Raw genomic sequence first — 21,329 nt, 5'->3', positions numbered from 1 at the left:
ATATGCAGCTGCGGAGCAAAGACCAAAGTGTTACTGATGAATAAGACGATGGACTCCATGTTTTATGAGGGAGAATGCCTAAAAAAACCGCGTACTACTTTCCATTGAAGCCCATAAAGGTACCGGGAAGTTTTGGGTAGATTTGGCGAGTTGCCACTACTGCCAGGAAGCCAGCCAGTGGTACCGAGGTAATAACGTAGATTTCATCGGTAAAAATATAAATCTACCCCACTGCCCGCAGTTCCGGCCCATCGAGAGATTTTGGGCAATAATGAAGCAGGAGCTTAAGAAAAGTGGATAAACAAATGTACCAGGGAAGTAGACTCCGTTTGATGGGAGAAACCAAGAAGAAAGTGCGAATTTTTATTTGAAACGAGGAAAAATGATTTGTCAATGGCGAGTATGAGGGTCCGTTCCTTAAGCCTAAACGCCGAAGAAATTGGTGCTGGTCGTTTGCAGTGCAGTGGAGAAAAATACAACGAAAAGTGGACAACGATGGGGAACAGTATACAAAATCAGCCGTTCTAATGGTTTCAATTGGTATTTAAAGGTTCATGAACATTACTACTTACTTGACTGTTTCGCGTTCGAGAAAATGCCACCTTGTTTAATATCGTAGAGAATTCCACAATTTGGCCCTTCTGAATGCCAGTAATTAAACCCGTACAGCATTTTGTTTAGTTTATTTCACTGAAATATTGAGATATATAGATTTATGTAATGACTTCTTCTAGGTCAAGGCTCACACTTACAAATGACCCGAACTGGCGCCCTTCTTTTTGGAATTCAAACGTATTCATCCAAGACTCCAAAGCCACTAACGGTCGTTTTCAGGACGAAAAGAATTTATTTAGAAAACTGTCTTAGGCTGCCGCTCTGGATTATAACATCTTGAACGGTCAAACGGTATCAAATCAGTTAATATTTATATACATCTCAAATGCAGTCCTACGTCAAACTCGCGGTTATGTCTCTCACATTACCTACTCCAAGTTATTTAGCTATGGAATAGTTTGTTCATCAAATTAAAATGAATGTTGTTCTTTTATTTAGCAAAATGCATCGGTATTAAACATGAAAGACTCAAAAGCGGAATGAAAATCTTCACCTGGGGATTTGGAACTTCTTGGGTTCCGGCTTGTGCTAAAATGTACATGACTAATTTAAATTATTTCCATTTCGCATTCAGCTCATCAGTTGGCGGCAAGCATTGCCTTGAATTGGTTTCGTTACTTTCGGTACCTCAGGATAGACATTGCACCTTTTATGTAAAACAAGTGCGTTGCAAAAATCAATGACTTTCCGTCATGTTGATCCGCGAGATGGCATTAGTAGTTCAACATAATCTACTAATGCACTGATGAGCTGAATGCAAAACGTAAGTGATGAAAATGTTTTTCATCGAGATGATGCTGCAATGCAAATGGTCTTTATGTGCTGATGACGAATGACTATGACTAATTATTGGAAATTATATTACATATATGCATAGATATTTTGGATTTTGGATTTTGGATTTTGGATTTGGATTTTGGATATTTGGATCAGGCAGTGGAAAGTTATCTTATAGTTATTTTGAATATTATAATTTAGTTTTAATCGATCCTGTTTTCAAATCAGATTTTCGATTCAACTGATGTCTATTTCATAATACTATTGCTTTACATGTCATTATTTATTGCTTTATGCGAAACATGGCTTACTTCAAACATAGCTTTAAATTTCAATGATTTTAACATTATACGTCTCGATAGAGACTCTCCGTATGGTGGAGTGCTTTTGGGAATTAAGAAATGCTGTTCCTTTTATAGATTAAACATCCCTTCAACTTCTAGTATAGAAGTTGTTGCTTGCCAAATAAACATTAAAGGCAAAGATATTTGCATAGCTTCGGTTTATATTCCTCCAAAAGCACAAGTTGGACAGCGACAGCTTAATGAAATGGTTGAAGCCCTTCCTGCACCACGATTGATTCTGGGGGATTTAAATTCGCACGGAATGATGTGGGGTTCCGTTTACAATGATAGCAGATCATCTTTAATACAAAACATTTGTGACAATTTTAGCATGACGGTATTAAATATGGGTAGCATGACACGGATCCCAAGACCTCCTGCACGCCCAAGTGCATTAGATCTATCTCTTTGCTCAACATCAATTCGACTAGATTGCACCTGGAAAATATTGCCTGATTTACACGGTAGCGATCATTTACCAATCATCATCTCAATTAGCTGTAACAAATGTATTGCTAATTCAGCTAGTATTCCATATGATTTGACAAAAAATATCGACTGGATTAAATACCAAAGTAGAATCTCTAGTATTTTGAATTCAATGGAAGAGCTCCCTCCACTTGAAGAATATGACTTCCTCGTTTGTTCGATTCTGGAGGCCGCAGAACAATCCCAAACTAAACGCTTTCCTGGGCCAACGACTAACAGAAGGCCTCCCAACCCCTGGTGGGACAAAGAGTGCTCAGAGGCTAAACTCGCAAAACAAAATGCTTGCAAGACGTTTCTAAAACGGGGAGGAGGAACTCCTCAGAATTTTGAAAAACTTATGGTTTTAGAAACCAAGTACAAGAGCATACTTCGAGCCAAAAAATGTAGCTATTGGAGACATTTTGTCGAAGGTTTGTCAAGAGAAACCTCAATGAGCACTCTTTGGAATACGGCCAGACGAATGAGGAATCGTAACGTAGGAAATGAGAGTGATGAATACTCGAACCGATGGATATTTGACTTTGCTCGGAAAGTTTGCCCAGATTCTGTTCCTACGCAAAGCATTATACGGGAATCTCCTCCAAATAATGGTTTTATTAATAACCCATTTTCAATGATAGAATTTTCTATAGCACTCTTGTCTTGTAACAATAACGCCCCTGGGTTGGACAGAATTAAATTCAACTTGGTGAAGAATCTGCCCAACCTCGCAAAAAGACGTTTGTTGGAATTGTTCAACAAGTTTCTTGAGCAAAATATTGTTCCGCCTGACTGGAGACAAGTGAAAGTTATCGCCATTCAAAAGCCGGGGAAACCAGCTTCCAATCACAACTCATATAGACGCATTGCGATGTTGTCCTGCATCAGAAAATTGTTCGAAAAAATTATTCTACGACGTCTCGACACTTGGGTCGAGACGAACGGTTTGTTGTCAGATACTCAGTTTGGCTTCCGTAGAAATAAAGGGACGAATGATTGCCTTGCATTACTTTCGTCTGACATCCAAATTGCCTTCGCTCAAAAGCAACAAATGGCATCTGTATTTTTAGACATTAAAGGAGCATTTGATTCAGTTTCCATTGATGTTCTTTCAGACAAGCTCCACCAACATGGACTTCCAGCGGTTATAAATAATTATTTGCACAACCTTTTGTCAGAGAAGTGCATGTATTTTTCACATGGCGATTTGGCAACATTAAGAATTAGCTACATGGGTCTCCCGCAAGGCTCATGCCTCAGTCCGCTCCTCTATAATTTTTACGTGAATGACATTGACAGCTGTCTAGTAACCCCATGTACACTAAGGCAATTGGCAGATGATGGCGTGGTTTCAGTTACTGGGCCCAAAGCTATTGATCTGCATAAACCATTGCAAGATACCTTAGATAACTTGTCCGTTTGGGCTGTTCATCTTGGTATCGAATTCTCTGCGGAGAAAACAGAGTTAGTCGTCTTCTCAAGAAAGCATGATCCCGCGCAGCTTCAGCTCCATATGATGGGAAGAATGATCCAACAGGTTTTAACTTTTAAATACCTCGGGGTGTGGTTCGATTCCAAATGCACGTGGGGAGGACACATTAGGTATCTGATAACGAAATGCCAACAAAGAGTAAATTTTCTTCGAACAATAACAGGATCTTGGTGGGGTTCTCATCCGCAAGATCTAATAAAATTGTATCAAACAACGATACTTTCAGTGATGGAATATGGATGCGTTTGTTTTCGTTCCGCTGCAAACTCTCATTTTATCAAACTTGAGCGAATTCAGTACCGTTGTTTGCGAATTGCCTTAGGCTGCATGCACTCGACACATACAATGAGTCTTGAAGTTCTGGCGGGAGTTCTTCCATTAAAAGATCGATTTTGGGAGCTTTCATCACGCCTGCTAATAAGATGTGAGGTGCTGAATCCCATGGTAATTAATAATTTCGAACGACTAGTCGAGCTTCGATCTCAAACAAAATTTATGACAGTATATTTTAACCATATGTCACAGGAAATCAACCCTTCAAGATATATTCCTATCCGTGTCAGCATCCTATGTGCCCCTGACTCAACTTTATTTTTCGATACATCCATGCAGCGTGAAGTGCGTGGAATCCCGGATCATCTACGCTCGACGGAAATCCCAAAAATATTTTTAAGTAAGTTCAGGCATATTGACTCTGAGAAAATGTTTTACACGGACGGATCGCGAATTGAAGAAGCGACAGGGTTTGGTATGTTCAACAATAATGTTTCGGCCTCATTTAGGCTTCAAGAACCTGCATCTGTTTATATAGCAGAGCTAGCAGCAGTTCATTATAGTTTGAGTGTAATCGTCACATTATCTCCAAACCATTATTTCCTCTTCACAGATAGTCTGAGTGCAATTGAAGCCATTCGCTCAATCGCTGCTGGCAAAAATGAACCGTTTTTCTTGGGTAAAATAAAACAGTGTCTGAACGACATATTGAATAATAATTATCTAATCACTATAGTCTGGGTCCCGGCTCATTGCTCCATTCCAGGCAATGAAAGAGCCGATAATTTAGCCAAACGTGGTGCTATTGAGGGTGAAATTTATGAGCGACCGATTGCTTTCAACGAATTCTATAGTTCGTCTCGCCAAAGAACACTTGCCAGCTGGCAAGCATCTTGGGATAGAGATGATCTGGGTCGGTGGATGCACTCAATTATTCCGAAAATATCGACAAAGGCATGGTTCAGGGGACTGGATGTGAGTAGGGATTTCATTCGTGTGATGTCCAGACTCATGTCCAATCACTACACGTTAGATGCACATCTCCTTCGAATTGGGCTCTCCGAGACTAATCATTGTGCTTGCGGAGAAGGTTATCGGGATATTGATCATGTCGTTTGGACATGCGTGGAGTATCGTGATGTCAGATCTCAACTAATAAATTCTTTGCGTACCCAAGGTAGACTATCCAATATCCCAGTTCGAGACATTCTTGCTTGTCGTGACCTTTCATACATGAAACTTATTTATCATTTCATAAAGAAAATTGGAGTTTCAATTTAATAAAGGCCCCTTTTAAGACTTAGTTCTGATCCCAGCTGCGTCCATGAGTTCAACCAATAGCTAAATTAGAATAAAAATTATGTAATGATACAAACAAACTCGAAACAGTTTATGAAATTATCAACAAATTGTCTGAAAATAACAGCTTATTTTATAATTTATAGAAGTTAATCGTTTGGTTCAAATAATATTTCCGAGTAGATTTCATAATTAATGACGAGTTACCTAAGATGATATTTAAGCTATAAGAGAATATGTTTTAATAAATTCAAAACGTTGTGACTATGTTAGAATTAAATTAGGATAAGAATGTTATGTAAAAGTGATGCTACGGCGAAGAAAAACTTATGTAAACTGCCTTAAGAAATAAACGTATTTATGAAAAAAAAAAAAAATGTCATTATTTTTTTCTGTATACACTTTACTGAATATTTTTGCTTCCGGTTTGCATAGGTAACATTTTTAGCCCCTTAGAAGGGCCGATTTGTACAATTTTCTTTGTCTTTGTTTACGCTTCTGTGTATTTTTATTGTAAGCGATCGATTAGCAGCTAAATGTCTATAAAGTTAACAGTGCACAAAGCTGATCCACGGAACAGAGCTACCAGAAGTCATATTTATTGACTCAAAATAGATAGCAATGACTAAAACTAAATGTCACGTTTAGCTCCGCATGCAAATTTTGGGAACGAAATCCATATCTAAAAAGCATGACAAAAGCCGAATAGTAGTTTCAAAATTCTTTCTGTCCTTTACTCGTTCAGTCATTTTCGGTTTTAGGTGTAAATCGTATTCTGTGCAGTGTCGATATTCAACCGACACTTCGATGGTCGATGATGAAATAAAACGATTCACAATGATTTTAAGTAATTGGTGCTCGCACCTGTAGCCAAACGTCACTGATTTCCATTTCATCGGTGTAATAATGAGAATTGAAATTCTACTGATTCTCCCTGCAGATATTAGTTTGGCGTCGTCTTGTCGTAGGGAAACAAGCGACGTTGCCATTGATACTCTCTTTTGTTGCAGTGAGAGACATCACTCTTTGTTTGTTTTGGATGTGATCATTTACGAATGAGACCGTAAAAAACGATTATGAGGCTGTTGGACTGTACTCTTTCATCAGTGGCCCTTACACATGACAATTACCGTCACTCCACTTTTCTACTTTTTTCAAAAAATCTTGTGTTTTGAGAAACAAATATTGCAGCTGAATATTGAAACATTATGGAAAGAGTTTAGAAAGTATTGATGGATTGATAAGCAGTCACGGCTCCCTATTTCATCTGAGCTCCTATTTCCATCTCATCCCTTCACCTCATTACTTTGAACATGAATAATATTTTACAACCTACCTCAACCAAACTGTGAAATGTTTTAAAATGATTATAAAAGCTATTGTCGTACTTTCCTATTGAAAGAAATGGTTTTAATTTCTTCGCGTATCGTTTTTTTTCGTTTAAAATAAACTCACTTTTCAATTTAGGACACATTTTCGTCTCAAGATTTACAGTTCGTCATGTTTCTGATTATCTACTAATCGATTCGTCTCAAAACATGATCCCTTTTTCGCACAATTACACTACCATTGAATGCTGAATGATTTCATAATTAGTAATGTTCACTTGCCACTTGTTTAATTACCGATTTAAAACTTCAAAAACTACCCGACAAACAATAAAAGTCTTTAAAAATATGAGATGAAAGTTATTCACTTAGTTCACTTGATTGTGCTTTGATTTCATCTCATTTGGTTTCGCAAAGTTGCCAAGTTTTCTCAAAATGTTACAAAAAATAAATTGCTTTTCTTCTTCAAATTATTATCAAAAAGTATGTTTTTGGTATCCGTGACATTCGTTTAATTATATTATTGATATTAATACTTCAATAAAACTGTTTTTGCTTCGAATATTACCAGAAAGAGCGTGTTAAATACTAATGAAATAACCATTGTGGCAAATCTAGTAGCACTGGTTTCATTCCGCTATACGTCAACATAACGCTGTAAAGTGTGTGTGTTTCATAGGCTGTGCACAGAGATGCCAGAAATTCTCATAGAAAATATGTATTCCGTTGCATAAAAAGTCGAAATCTGCTCTATCTGTTTTCACTAATGAAATGATGTTAACAGATAGTTCTTTATATCTCCGTAAGTCATTGTCCCGCTCACGAGAATATTCAACGAGTTAATATATGCAATAACATATAATATATATATATATATATATATATATATATATATATATATATATATATATATATATATATATATATATATATATATATATATATATATATATATATATATATATATATATATATATATATATATATATATATATATATATATATATATATATATATATATATATATATATATATATATATATATATATATATATATATATATATATATATATATATATATATATATATATATATATATATCAGTTCAAATTGGTTCAAAATTTTAACATAAATGTTTGTCAGTCTTCATAATCCATTATCTACATAAAAGATTTCCACTTTAACATGTGATTTGTCCGTTGATTAATAAGCTTTAAAAGAATCACTGCAATTAAATACTATAGATACTCAGAGAGAAAAGTCTAATTTTTAACTTCTCACTTTCTATGAACCTGTACAAATCTGTCTTAAATTTAGGAAATCTGTATAGAATCTGCACTTTGATTTAAATCAGTATGCGAACGCAAAAATCTATACAATATAAATAAATCTGTATAAATGGCATCTCTGGCTCTACACTTTGTTTTAAGAAGGGCTAATGAATAAATAGTAACAATTAGATTTTGGTTTTTATTTAAAGTTCACCAAATTAACTTTACAGTGAAGATTTAAATTCAAAGAGAAAGGTAACGGAAACGACCGAAAAAATTTTAAACGTTGAAATGATTTCAAACTGGTTCTAAAAATATCGTGTGTTGTCTCATAGTTTGCATTAGGCCGTTTTTAAGAAGAATTCTGACATTTTGAACCACAGAGTTTAATAGTGGAATATTTTGTTTTGATTGCTGTCGCCATTGCTAATTTATAGGATGAATAAAGGATCAACGATAGGATGGATAAAAATCCATTGAGATGGAATTAGGAGCAGAGTAGTGAACACATCATAAGTGTTTTTAGCTGTTTTATGGCTATTAGTTTAATTTTCAAGAAATATGAACCAATTCTCAACGTGGAGCAAGGCGAATGAAGCAGTCATAAGAAATAGTTATAGTGATTTTAGTGGCTGAATCGGGGTTTGAAGGTGACGTCCTTACAAATTAGATGAAATAGGGAGCCCTTACCCTATTTTTGATCAATCTGATAAAGTTTTCACTACACGAAATATTCCTCTTGGTGGCCCAATTTGTTGATATTCTCCCTGTCCAATGTTGTTGACAGGGTTAAAATTCTGTATCTTTCATGAGAAAAATCTGTATCTCTGTGTCTGTGGAAAATCTGTATTAAAAGTCTGTATACAAACATGATAGGAAGTTGAAGCACACCAACATGAAAATAATACAACTTGAATATAAAGAAACTAAAACTTTTCTGCACTTGACTTTTGTAATGTTGTAGTTGAAGATACGTTTAAACGTGATTTTCGCGAATGCGCCTTCGGAATGATGACTTGATGACAAGCAATACAAAATCAATATTAAAATGATTGCTTCTTATTATTGATTGTTTCTTTAGATTAATTACAGTAGAATTTACAATCTTTACTTCTTACTATTTACCTTACCTTATGACCAAGGTAATCGTCTTTCGATTTTAGTAGAATAAATGTTAGATAACACCCAATATTATAAATTTGATTAGTGTCAGATGGAGAAAACAAACTGAAAAAATGACATGCGAATGCAACTGTGTAACCGCGAAATTTTATTTTCCATTTTTAACTACCCTGCATATGAAAACACATGAAGAGACAGCCCAATTGACTAAAAGAACCAAGCATGCCTCGATTCACTTGGACGTCACAGCATTAAAAAAACTTCCACTATTTTAAACAATGTTTACATAATAAACGTGACATTAACAACAACCTTACACCTCATTCTCAAACAGGGAGAAAGTTTTCAAGATATCAAATCTGCAGATATTTCGTTACACTCTCGTGTTGTGAAATTTTTATATTACACTCAGATGAGCAAAATAAATAAAGACGTTCATTAAGAATTGGAACTAACTTTTGCTCTAGGCTTGCTAAACAGCTGAAACTACCCAGAAATACCGTATGGCGCGTTAACATTGACGACGATTCGGAAGCCTCAAGCCAATCGTCGGAGTGGAACTGTCGACCGGAAACTGCGTGATAAGATTTTGGAGACGATTAAGAGGAATCCTAATCTGTCGGACCGTGATTTGGCCAGAAAATTCGGTGCTGCCCATAGTACCGTGAGGAGAACTCGACTCCGGGAAGGAATCAAGTCGTATCGAGCTAGCAAACAGCCAAATCGGAGCCATAAAACAGAATAGTGTGATCAAAATTCGTGCTCGAAAACTATATGACCAGGTGCTGACCAAGTTCGACGGGTGTCTTCAGTTGGACGATGAAACCTATATCAAGGCTGACTTCGGGCAAATCCCAGGTCAAAAATGTTACTTGGCAACGGCTCGGGGGGATGTTCCAGCTAAATTTGAATTTGTTTTTGCCGACAAATTTGCAAGAAAATTTATGATTTGGTAGGGCATTTGCAGCTCTGGCAAAAAACGAAAGTTTTCGTTACAAATAAGACAATGACATCGGAACTATACCAAAACGAGTGTCTCCAAAAACGAATTTTGGCATTCATTCGATCCCACGACCATCCCGTAATGTTTTGGCTAGATTTGGCAAGCTGTCATTACAGCAAAGTCGTTCAAGAATGGTATGCAGAGAAAGGGGACCAGTTTGTTCCGAAAACACTCAACCCACCCAACTGCCCCCAGTTCCGCCCTATTGAGAAATACTGGGCAATCATGAAGAAGGAGACTCAAGGCAAAGGGAAAGGTTGTCAAAGACATCAATCAGATGACGACCTGGTGGAATAATATAGCTAAAACGATGGACGAAGAAGGTGTGCGCCGCCTAATGAGCCGTGTTACAGGAAAAATTCAAAAATTCCTTCGAAACCGTGACGAAAAATTTTATCCGTATTTTTTCTTAAAAGTATGAAGAAAACACTACATTTGTATAAAAAAAAGTATCTTGAATTCAATAATAAATAACTGGAATACAGGCAATTGTCTTTGTTCCAATTCTATCTGAAGCAAGCTTTACGTCGAAACTAACTGTATGTATAAATATCGAATGTCATGTAAACAACCATGTTTTGTTACAGTCGAAATTCAGCCTGATATGTAGATCAAAATCTTGAAATCAATTCAATAAGTTAAATTCCAATGGACTCGCTCCTAATCGCATAGTACCCCGAATAATAATTATTCCACAGACAAAGCTACAAACATATTTTGACATCAATTGCCTGGTTTATTTGGTTGTTCCTAACAATTTTGCTCAGTTCCTTCTACCTCGATGTTGAAGGTTATCTACTTTTCAACTTGTGCCAGTACATTTCCGCGTCATTGCATTATGCCCTCTGTCCCTTCACCGTATTTCTAGTCGGAACATGTTGTCACATTTTGCCATACAGCAGAAAATAACTTTCAAAATAAAACGAACATTTCATTTGCCAGTCAGTTTTCGGGGAAGGTGAAATTTTTATGTGTGACAAGTAATAAAAATTTAATTTAACTCGACACAGCTCCAGTTTGGTGCTCTTTGGCATTACCAGCCCACACGGCTGAGGATGGGAGGACACAAAAAATAAAAACGGAAGCCACAACCGCCAACAATCACTGAACGTAAATGGAGACTCGAGTCCGGTGCCGCCCTGGCTAATGAAAAATACGACAAAATGTCACATCTAGGGTGATAAGCTCGTTCGATTTGTCAATAATCGCCGCGTAGATGAATTTGTTTTATCTAACGACGAATAACAATGGAGCGCTGGAACAGTAGGCGTAACAAAACTACATTGAATTATCCTTGATTTGGTGGAAATTCACTGTCAAAAGAACTTTTTTTTATATTCTGACTCGCTCCGAAAAAGTCAGACTGAAAGTCGTTGATGAACGATACGACTTTCCACGGGGACGCAATGACCTGAAGGAAAGACCTTCCGAGAGGAAAAAATATCGCCAGCTGTTTGCTTTTTTACGACTGCTCCGTAGCATTTCCATTGACAATTTTACCGTGTTTGCAAGTTTTAGTAATAAGTTATGCTAGTTTGCTGACGGTTGTCTCAGTGGAGTGAAAGTTATCTCTTGAATTTTCTCATTATTTCCGTCAACGATTAACAGTGGGAGGAAAGAGTCTCGCAATGCCGCCACTTCTGGTGTTTCCTAAATCCGAATACCGGAAACAATTGAGAGTAATGGGACTTCAGATAGACAGTAATTAAAACGCTTAGGGCATGTTCAGGAGTGTTCTAGTTCTAGATGCAGAATTTATGTCAGTTTAAAAATTTAAATCTAGAAATTATAACAAAATAAATTGGCAGCCCCAGCAACGTTTTATCTGTGTTTCAAATATAGAAAAAATAGAAGGGCAGCGTATACCAGTTTTAAATTTGACAGTAGAACTGTTCGAATAAATAAAACTAAAATGGCTTGCTGGGGATACGTTTGTTTCAGTTTCAGTTATATTATAGACAACCCATATGAATCGTGCAGCTGCTGAATTTGCTCTTAGGGCATATTCTGGAGTGTTCTAGTTCTAGATGCATAATTTATGTCAGTTTTATAATTTAAATCTAGAAATTATAAGAAAATAAACTGGCAGCCCCAACAGCGTTTTATCTGTGTTTCAAATATAGAAAAAATAGAACGGCAATGTATACCAGTTTTAAATTTGACAGTAGAACTGGTAGAATAAATAAAACTAAAACGGATTGCTGGGGATACGTTTGTCTCAGTTTTATTTACAGTATAGACCACCCATATGAATCTTGCAGCTGCTGAATTTGCTCTTACGCTTCGTCTTTAACTCCTCAGTGGTTAGATCCAATTTTACAACAATGATTCAGGAATTTTTCATAAATTCTCCGTCATAATCAGGTCTTCATCGTGTTCATTAACTGTTTTATTAACAGTGTCAAATGGGATAGGAAAAAGTGTTTCTTCATGAGAAAGTTGAGTTGAGTAATAAATGTGAAAAGTCTTATGGTTCCATACGGAATTTTTGAATTTCATTCGGATCCAACTTCCGCTTTCGGAACTACTGAATGTGAAATACGTAAAAAGCTACGAAGTAAAATACATAAAAAAAATTCTAAACAGGGCTCAAATCTATTCTAATCGGTAGTCATTGCCAGTAGAAGGCCAAACAGACAAATTCCAGCTATACTGGTTGCGATTTTCATCCTGGTTTCCGATAATTTATAATAATTTTGTTATTGATTCTGCAATCACTACCAGTTTTATGACAAATATAATAAGTGCCTCTTTTCATAAGTAATGTAATATTTTTTTTTTAAATCTTCTACAAAACCTTTCACCCAGAATAACAACATAATTAAAAATAAAATAACTTTTACTAGAATAAACCCATGAATACACCCTTAATACTGCTTTCAAACATTTTCTTAAAAACATTATTGTCAGTGCAATCCTTTCAAAAATCTTGTTTAGTGTGTGTGCGCGTGTTTATTGGATTACAGTTTCACTCAGAGCATTGGCCGCATTTATTGACAACAAATGAACTTCGAATTATAAAAACGAGAAAATATGTATCTCAAAAATATATTTTGTATAAATCATGCATACTTTCGCAAAAACCGCATTTATTTCAATGCGATTTGGTATAATTCCAATATGAATTATAATAAATAAAAATGCTTCACATTCACCATAAAAATAAAAGCGCATGAAGTTTTTACATTCAGAAAAAAAAACTCAAACTCAAACAAATGTTGATCGTAAAGATGGTTTCAAAATTTTCTGGAGTCATTTCGAAACAGATTCAACGCAGGTTTATGCTGATTCTTCACTGTGCCTTATAAATCAGATGAAGAATGGTCCGCTGGTGCCCTTATAGAGGTTTCCAGGACGCTTTCGTGTAGTATAAAGTTTTAAGGCAAGATTTATGATATAGCATTGAAGATAGTTACAAGTATTTATTAATATTAATGACTTGGGCTGGGTAGACTTCAGCTTCAGTAGTAAATGCCGCTAATGAGATAAATATTCGATCAGATTTAAAAAAACGCGTTACACAACGAACAAATTTTAATTGCTTTTATCTCAATCTCTTTATAATCTGAAGCAACGTCTCTTATGTTATGTAGACTTTCATGAGATACGTTAAGCACTAAAAATTATACGCAATTTCACTACCTTGCAAAAGTCATTCTCAAACCTATTGGTCTCTAGACAAATCAATCAAATATCAACTTATTACGTATCCAGAAAGAGGTATTCTATTGCTATGGGCTAGGGCAGGACCTGACAACTGTTAATCCACTTTCAGAGTCAGTTCGGGATCAGTTCATGATTGGTTAAAAATGACATAAGTAAATATAAGTTGTTGAAATTTATAAGTAATATTAGGGGTGGTATAAAAAGGGTTGTCAGTATCATTGCTAATAATGTAGTTTGATATTCAATATTTAGATTTTCTGAAACATAGTCTTTTTCAAATTATTAATTTCAATAAGATTTAAATTCAATTTGTTTTTGATCCCTATCAATGTGGACAGTATATGAGTAGGGGAAGATGTTCGGTTGCCGGCACCTCACCGTAACTTTTGACAGAAAGCAGATAGCGTCATTCCGACAAATGTCATGTGTGTTTAATAGTAGCACGTTCTTTTTGTGTCGAATACCAAAGCAAACAGACGCTTGTACTTTTTGCTGCGCTCAAAACGTGAATTGCGTGAAAATCAACACAAAAGTTTTTCATGACTTTTTTTATAGTGTCATAAATTGAAAAGCATTAATCGAAGTGAAAAGCATTAAGGTGACTGGATTGAATATTTATGAGGTGAGATCGATCTATTTATCTATTTCCGGATGCTATCAATATTTTCGCAACCAAAGATTTTTTTCCGTCATTTTCAAAATGTCTATCGATTTCGGTTATTGAACATCAACGTGCTCGGTTACCGGCATCCCATTTTTTCGACAAATCCCGAAAAATTTCCAGTGATATGCAGAGATGACAAATCTGCAAATTTGTCTGTAAATTATCAAATTTCTTAGTTATTCGACTGCAGCATCGTAATCAATCCCGCGAAGCTGGTGGAAGATCGGCCAAAACAACACCAAAGGCGCCACCATCCAAATCATCGGCCAAGAGAGCCAATGCGAAGTTAAGACATCATAAGACAACGAAGACTTTGGTCCAAAACGCCTCCGAAAAGAAAAAAAAGTTTTTTCTTTGAATAATTGCAGTCTTTGCTAATATTTTTCCATTTTTAGTGAAATTTTTTGGGGTACTGGTAACCGAACACCTTTTTTGAAATGGCCGAAAATTATCACTTTACTAAACTGATAATAATTTTTTTTCAATCGATTAATTCAAGTTAGTTTCTTATTCAGTTGTTAGCTAGGGACTTTAGCTTTCTATTGATGTATATATGTCCGCATACTGTGCACTCAGTCAGAAGTTATTAGCTTAAAAGAGAAGGATGCCGGTAACCGAACACTCTCCCCTACATTTAACAGTTACTGGATGGTACAAAGAGAAAGCTTGAAATCATGAAGTGTGATATGGATGAGGATATTTTTGGCTGATATATCATGTGTCTAAATGTTTCTAAATAATTTATAACCGAATGTTATAAGGGGAGAAGCAGAACAAATAACTATCTTGAATGGCAACGAGGGATGTACTATTTATACACCCAAACCTCCGTTTACGAACACTTTTTATACATTACCTCTTTTTACGTAACTCTTTTTACGAACCAAATCCCAATTAACGTAAACTTTTTTTACGAACCTACTTCGTAAAAAGAGGTTTTGGCATACATCGAAAGCGATTTCCGACTCCATGGAAACTTCTACAATATGGGTGTTTTTGGAACGGGTTTAAAGAGTAGATTCCGAAAAATGATGTTTCAGGTATTTTGGAAATCCAAGATGGCGACTTCCGGTTTATTGATATTCCTCGAAAACCCTTGCAATATGGGTATTTTCGGAACGGAATTGATGAGTAAATGTCGGAAGATGCTGTTTGAGGTGGTTCTAAAATCCAAGATGGCGACTTCCGGTTGATTGATATTCCTCGAAAACCCTTCGATATGGGTATCTTCGGAACGGGGTTAATGAGTAGATGTCGGAAGATGTTGTTTGAGGTGGTTCTGAAATCCAAGATGGCGACTTCCGGTTGATTGATATTCCTCGAAAACCCTTACAATGTGGGTATCTTCGGAACGGAGTTAATGAGTAGATGTCAGAAAACGATATTTGAGGTGGTTCTGAAATCCAAGATGGCGACTTCCGGTTGATTGATATTCCTTGAAAACCCTTACAATATTGATATTTTGGGAACGGGGTTGATGAGTAGATGCCAGAAAACGATGTTTGAGGTGATTCTAAAATACAAGATGGTGACTTCCGGTTTATCGATATTCCTTGAAAACATTAAGAATATGGGTATTGTTGGAAAGTATTTAATGAACAGATGCCGCAAAACTATGTTTGGTGTCGTCTCGAATTTCAATATAACATCCTCCGGTTTTATCGATATGCCTTATACACCCTTAAAACAAAGAAATTTCCGAAACATATTGGATACCAATAAACGATGTTCGAGCTCGTTTCAAAGTTCAATGAGGTGATAGTGTTTCAAAGGAATGGCAAAAACTTTCAAAAAATACTAATAAACCGAAAGTCACTGTTTTGCAATTCAAAACCACCTCTTGGATTTCAGAACCACCTCAAACATCGTTTTCTGACATCTACTTATCAATCCCGTTCCGAAAATATCAATATTGTAAGGGTTTTCAAGAAATATCAACAAACCGGACGTCGCCATCTTGAATTTCAAAACTACCTTAAACATAGTTTTTCATCAACTCCGTTCCGAAGATACCCATATTGTTAGGGGTTTTAGGCCATCTCAATAAACCGGAAGCCGATATCTTGGAATTTTAAATGAGCCCAAACATCATTTTCTTGCACTTACTTTTTACATCCGTTCCGAAAATAACCATATGATGCGCGGTTTCCACATTAATTACACAAAACTTTTTTTACGAAATAAAGTCCAAATAACGTAAACTTTTTTTACGAACTACCTCTTTTTACGAACCCCCGCTTAGTTCGTAAATGGAAGTTTCGGTGTAACATGGAGTTACCGGAATAAGAGTAGATGTATTTTTCTGGAAGAAGAAGTTAGTTGTCAGGTCCTGTCCTAGGCTATGGGATCCGATAGTGAAAACATGTTATTCAGCACGTAAGTCATAATCAATACAACAAAATATGTACGTCTTAACATGATTTCATCAATTGATAAATAGAAAATGATACATTTCAGTTACACGCTTATAAAAAGTTACTCAGTAGACGCGGAAACGTCTGAGTAGTTACCATTAATGATAATGAGTAACTCTTACTCTAAATCAGGGGTTCCCAAACTACTTTGGGTCATGGACCCCTTTACTAAAATTAACGTAGGCCTCAGACCCCCATCAACAAATTCCTTTGAAAATTAAATTTCTTGCTTTTTAATATTGATGTAAAATACTTACCAATTTCTGCGGATGGTCAAATAAACACAACTTTTTCAGCGTAAATATTTCAAATCAACTTATATAAAATAATAGGGCATCGATTTCTAGACCTCGTCGACTCTCATAGTCAGTTTTCATTTACGTCGACCCCCGCAAAAAGGATATCGACCCCAAGGGGTCTATATCGACCACTTTGGGAACCCCTGCTCTAAATTTAAGTTTAACGTAAGAGCTCGTTATTAGGTTACTATTCGAGAGATCAGTATAAAAGTCGTAATAACCGTTTGTAGCAACAGGTGCCATTTTTTGTTAGTGTGATCGCGTATCCGGATAAAAAGTTTTGTTATTTAAATAATCTATCGAACTTTAAATAATCAATCGAACTAAAGATTTGAATACGATTGGTAAAAAATTACATACTGGAAGAAAGCTGAAAGTATTGGTAAGACCACAGATAACAGGTGTATAGGATGGCATATGAACTGTGTCTAAAATTTTGAATGAGCAACGTGGCGAATACTTGTAGATGTCACCGCGATCGACACTATTATGGGTGTCGCATTCACTTCATACAAAATTTTTGTTTTGCGTTTGGTTAAAATCACAAGTTGATTTTTGTTTTATTACGATTGAATTAGTGTGTAATTTAAACGACATGAAAATGAAGTTGTCATTTACTTTTAATGGAATCGTGTGAAAAGTGTTCAAATAATTCGAGGTGACAGTAGTAAGCTTCTTGTTTCCATCGTATACCTTGATTAAACATTACAAATGGGCCTAATAGTCAATTACAGATTCTCTTTGTTTACTTTTTCTTCTGCAAACAATTAATCAATTTTCACGTTTAGTTTCTAACTATTTGTGTAAAATGACACCGACAATTTTATTGTTACTATCAGTATCTTAGATATGTATCATAACGCATAAATTATCGGTAGAGAAAGTAAACAAAAAGAGTGAGTCATTGGCTTTTAGGCCCCTTTGAAATTTAGGTTCTCGTCGATAAAGCTTGTATTGTAATGTCTGCTAGAAAAGATTGCGATGAGATAAGCCCCTTCGAGACCACAAGCCAGAAAAAATATTTTTTAAATTGTAAAGGTCATCGTAACAAATATCTATTAGCAAAATATTTATTAAGTAAACTTCAATCATAATGAATTAATTTTGATAATCCGTATGTAATCTGCCTACATTGGCTACAACTTGCATGGATTTTTTTCAAGCGTGTGCTATTTATTTGATATAATGGTTATTTTGTGCTTTGTACGTTTCTTTTTCATTCATATTTTGTATTAATCGACGCTTCGGTCTTCAAAACCTCGTGCATTATTCAAAACATTGTCGTTTTTAACTATAAAAATAAATTATTTCAAAAAATCATAAATCGTCAACTTTAAAAAGTTTTTCGTCTTTGGCAGATATACATTTGTTGATGGTTTCAATGAACAATGAAATAACACTTGTCCCTAGGGAATTTTACCAGTTGCAATTGCATTTAACCTCAATTCACCAGCTGATTAGTTATTCTTTTGGCTCTAATGCTAGTTAATTCCAATACAACAGACAGTGAAGGGATTAAAACCACTGTCCAATATTCTGGCAGAGATGCCAGATTAAATTTTGGGCGTCTGCGTACTAGAAATGCTCCTATGCGAACTCAATATTCAAAAGTATGACGAGAAAAACCAAAACAAAAACGCTACAGTATTAGCAAAAGTCATTAAATTGAACGATTGTTTATAAAAACTTCGACAATCTGCAAAAAAGTCTGCTTAATTGAAAAGTCTGCTAACAAACGGAATTGCAAATTTTCATACCAAACTGCAAACCTAGCATCTGTGGTTCTGACGCTCATTATTTCGATTCCGTCGCATTCTATGTCCAGCCGAAAACCACTATATATCTAAAACTAAAATCTAAGAACGTGATGATCCATATCCATGATGATATCCACAAGATGTCGAAAGTTTCTCGGTAATGTTTGAATCTATTTGATATAAACATTGCATTGTGGTGGGACTGGTAGACGAAACGATGAGTTCGAAACACGTTTTTCTCTGTTCGCAAAGTGGGTCATAGGAATTCGATTGATTTAATACAGCTTTGGGACTTGAGACAGATTAAACACAACACATACATAAGTGCATAACCTTAAAATAATTTATAGATTGTGCATAAATTATCACGGTTGAACAAAATCAAAAAGGAAACAATTGTCACCATCGGTTTCGATGATGAACAGAAGCAATGAACAATAAATAATTCTCACGAAACATGATCTTATCAATGTTGTAGGGAAAATTGTAGACCTCATACATGTATGGTACAAAACTATCATTAAACGGTACTCACCTCCGAAAATCCCTGCTCCAACAGGCGTATATCACCGGGTTCATGCTGGAATTGATCCACCCGAGCCAGGTGACCACGGCGGACACGATCTCCTCGTGAGCAATACATTGCATACAGAATCCGGACAGCAGATTCACCACGAAGAACGGAAGCCAACACACGATGAACACCCCCATCACAATACCGAGAGTTTTGGCAGCTTTTTTCTCCTTGGCAAATTTCGCCAACTTTCGCGACAGGGAAAAGTTTTTGCCCATGTGCGTTCGATGGCGAGCACCCAGTCCGTTGTTTTGCAGTGCCGAAAGTGGTTCCTCGTCCGGTTCTTCCGGTGTGGAATTGGCCGTGTGTTGCTGGTGATCCTGATCGTTCTGCTGGTGCTCCCGACGGTGGCTTGGCCTTTCCCGTGTCGTGCCACCACGATGTATTCTCAGTGTGAGCTGAAGTTCACCGGACGCCATCAGGACCTGTTTGGTGCCCAGTTTGAGCGATCTTGTTTGTATTGCTGCAGCACGGTAGATCCGACAGTACGTGAATACCATCACCAGCAGTGGAAGATAGAACGATATTGTGGAGGAAAACACCAGATAGCCGAGATGTTCGGTGAAGGTGCATTTGAATGGAGGCATGTCACCTTCCCGAGCTGCTCGCCACCACACGATCGCCGGAAAGCTGATTGCACTGGAACAAATCCAAACAGCCGCTATCAAGGCTGCCGCTTTCCGCCGAGTCATCTTCATCGGATAGGAGAATGGATCCGTGATGGCCCAGTACCGATCTAGCGATATTACACACAGATTCAGTATGGAAGCCGTGCTGAAAAGGACGTCCAACGAACGCCAAATATCACACCAATCCTCACCGAAGAACCAGGTATTCTGCAATACCTCATACAGTGCAGAAAATGGCATCACTACCAGTCCCACAAGACAGTCCGCCACGGCTAAACTAGTCACGAAGTAGTTGGTGGCCGTATGAAGGTACCGTTCACGGATAACTGCCAGGATCACCAGCGAGTTGCCGAATACCGTCGCGAAGGAAAACAAAAATAGAAACGCTAACAGTCCGGCCCTGTCGTTTGGCAGGGCCTCCAGGTACATTGAAAAGTTGGGCTCAGTGGTGCAGCAGTTGACCACATCTAGTGTCACCGAGTTTTCACCTCCAGCCGAAACATTGTAGTAGGTAAGATTGCTTAGCCTAATTAGTTGCGACAGTTCCCAGTAGAAATCAGTTGCATTATTCATTATTGAGTGCTCTGCGGGGAGCGGAAATCAGTCGATGGGATTTGTTTCGGTCCTAATTATTGCTCAGTTTCCGCGGACCATCGCAAAATGGCGGAACGCTTCAATCCGATTATTACGACCGATAAATTGCTTGTACAATTAGATTTATGAAATCATCGTTTTCTGACTATCACCCGTGTTAATTCCGCAGCAATTACGTTTAATTAGTTTCGTCATTAGCCATAAATCCTCGGGTGACGATTATGTTTTGAGCTTCCATGTTTGATGGTGTCAGCCGTTCAGGCGTTTTCCGCCTGAGCATCCAGTCCCGCGCTTGAGACGCCCTCTACTGCACGAATTTCACAAGCCATTTAGCAATCGAATAAATCACTATTATGGTAATAACACAGTGCTGATGATGGTGCACCATTTTCCACGATGCTTCCTTACGAACCGATGCCGCTGACTTGTTTTTTTTTTCTTTCTTCGCCGCCGGTTCTTCCTGTCAGCTTCGTTTCGGTCGGAACCCGTCTGCAACGAGAAAATCAAGCGGAAGAAGATATAAATAAATGCAAAGTCGAGGAATGTAGGTCGCTGCCAAGGTAAAGGTTGAGGAGCAGCGAATAAACCTGGAGAATGATAGTGGACATTATATATTCTACTATGAAGGCGTCTATCATCCTTCCAGCGCATGACCTTTCGACACGGGAAGTCTGCTATGGATGGATTATTCATTGCTGTACAGCCGAGAGCAACGAAATCCTTTTTGTTCGTTAGGTTGT

At 36.8% G+C, this 21,329-nt stretch overlaps 1 protein-coding gene across 1 annotated transcript in view; it reads right to left on the bottom strand.

Moving 5' to 3' along the window:
* The window catches only part of LOC131425424 (dopamine receptor 2), a 330,562-nt gene that overhangs the window by 188,355 nt on the left and 120,878 nt on the right, over positions 1-21,329 (bottom strand). Inside the window, exon 2 of the mRNA XM_058587330.1 lies at positions 19,328-21,078. Within this exon, the coding sequence (XP_058443313.1) occupies positions 19,328-20,568 (1,241 nt within the window). The 5' untranslated portion in view covers positions 20,569-21,078. The remainder of the gene's footprint in view (positions 1-19,327; positions 21,079-21,329) is intronic.

This window comes from Malaya genurostris, chromosome 1 (assembly GCF_030247185.1).
Source record: "Malaya genurostris strain Urasoe2022 chromosome 1, Malgen_1.1, whole genome shotgun sequence".
Classification (NCBI taxonomy): Eukaryota; Metazoa; Arthropoda; class Insecta; order Diptera; family Culicidae; genus Malaya; species Malaya genurostris.
Note: the sequence above shows the minus strand (reverse complement) of the source record. Positions and strands in the feature narration are given on the sequence as shown.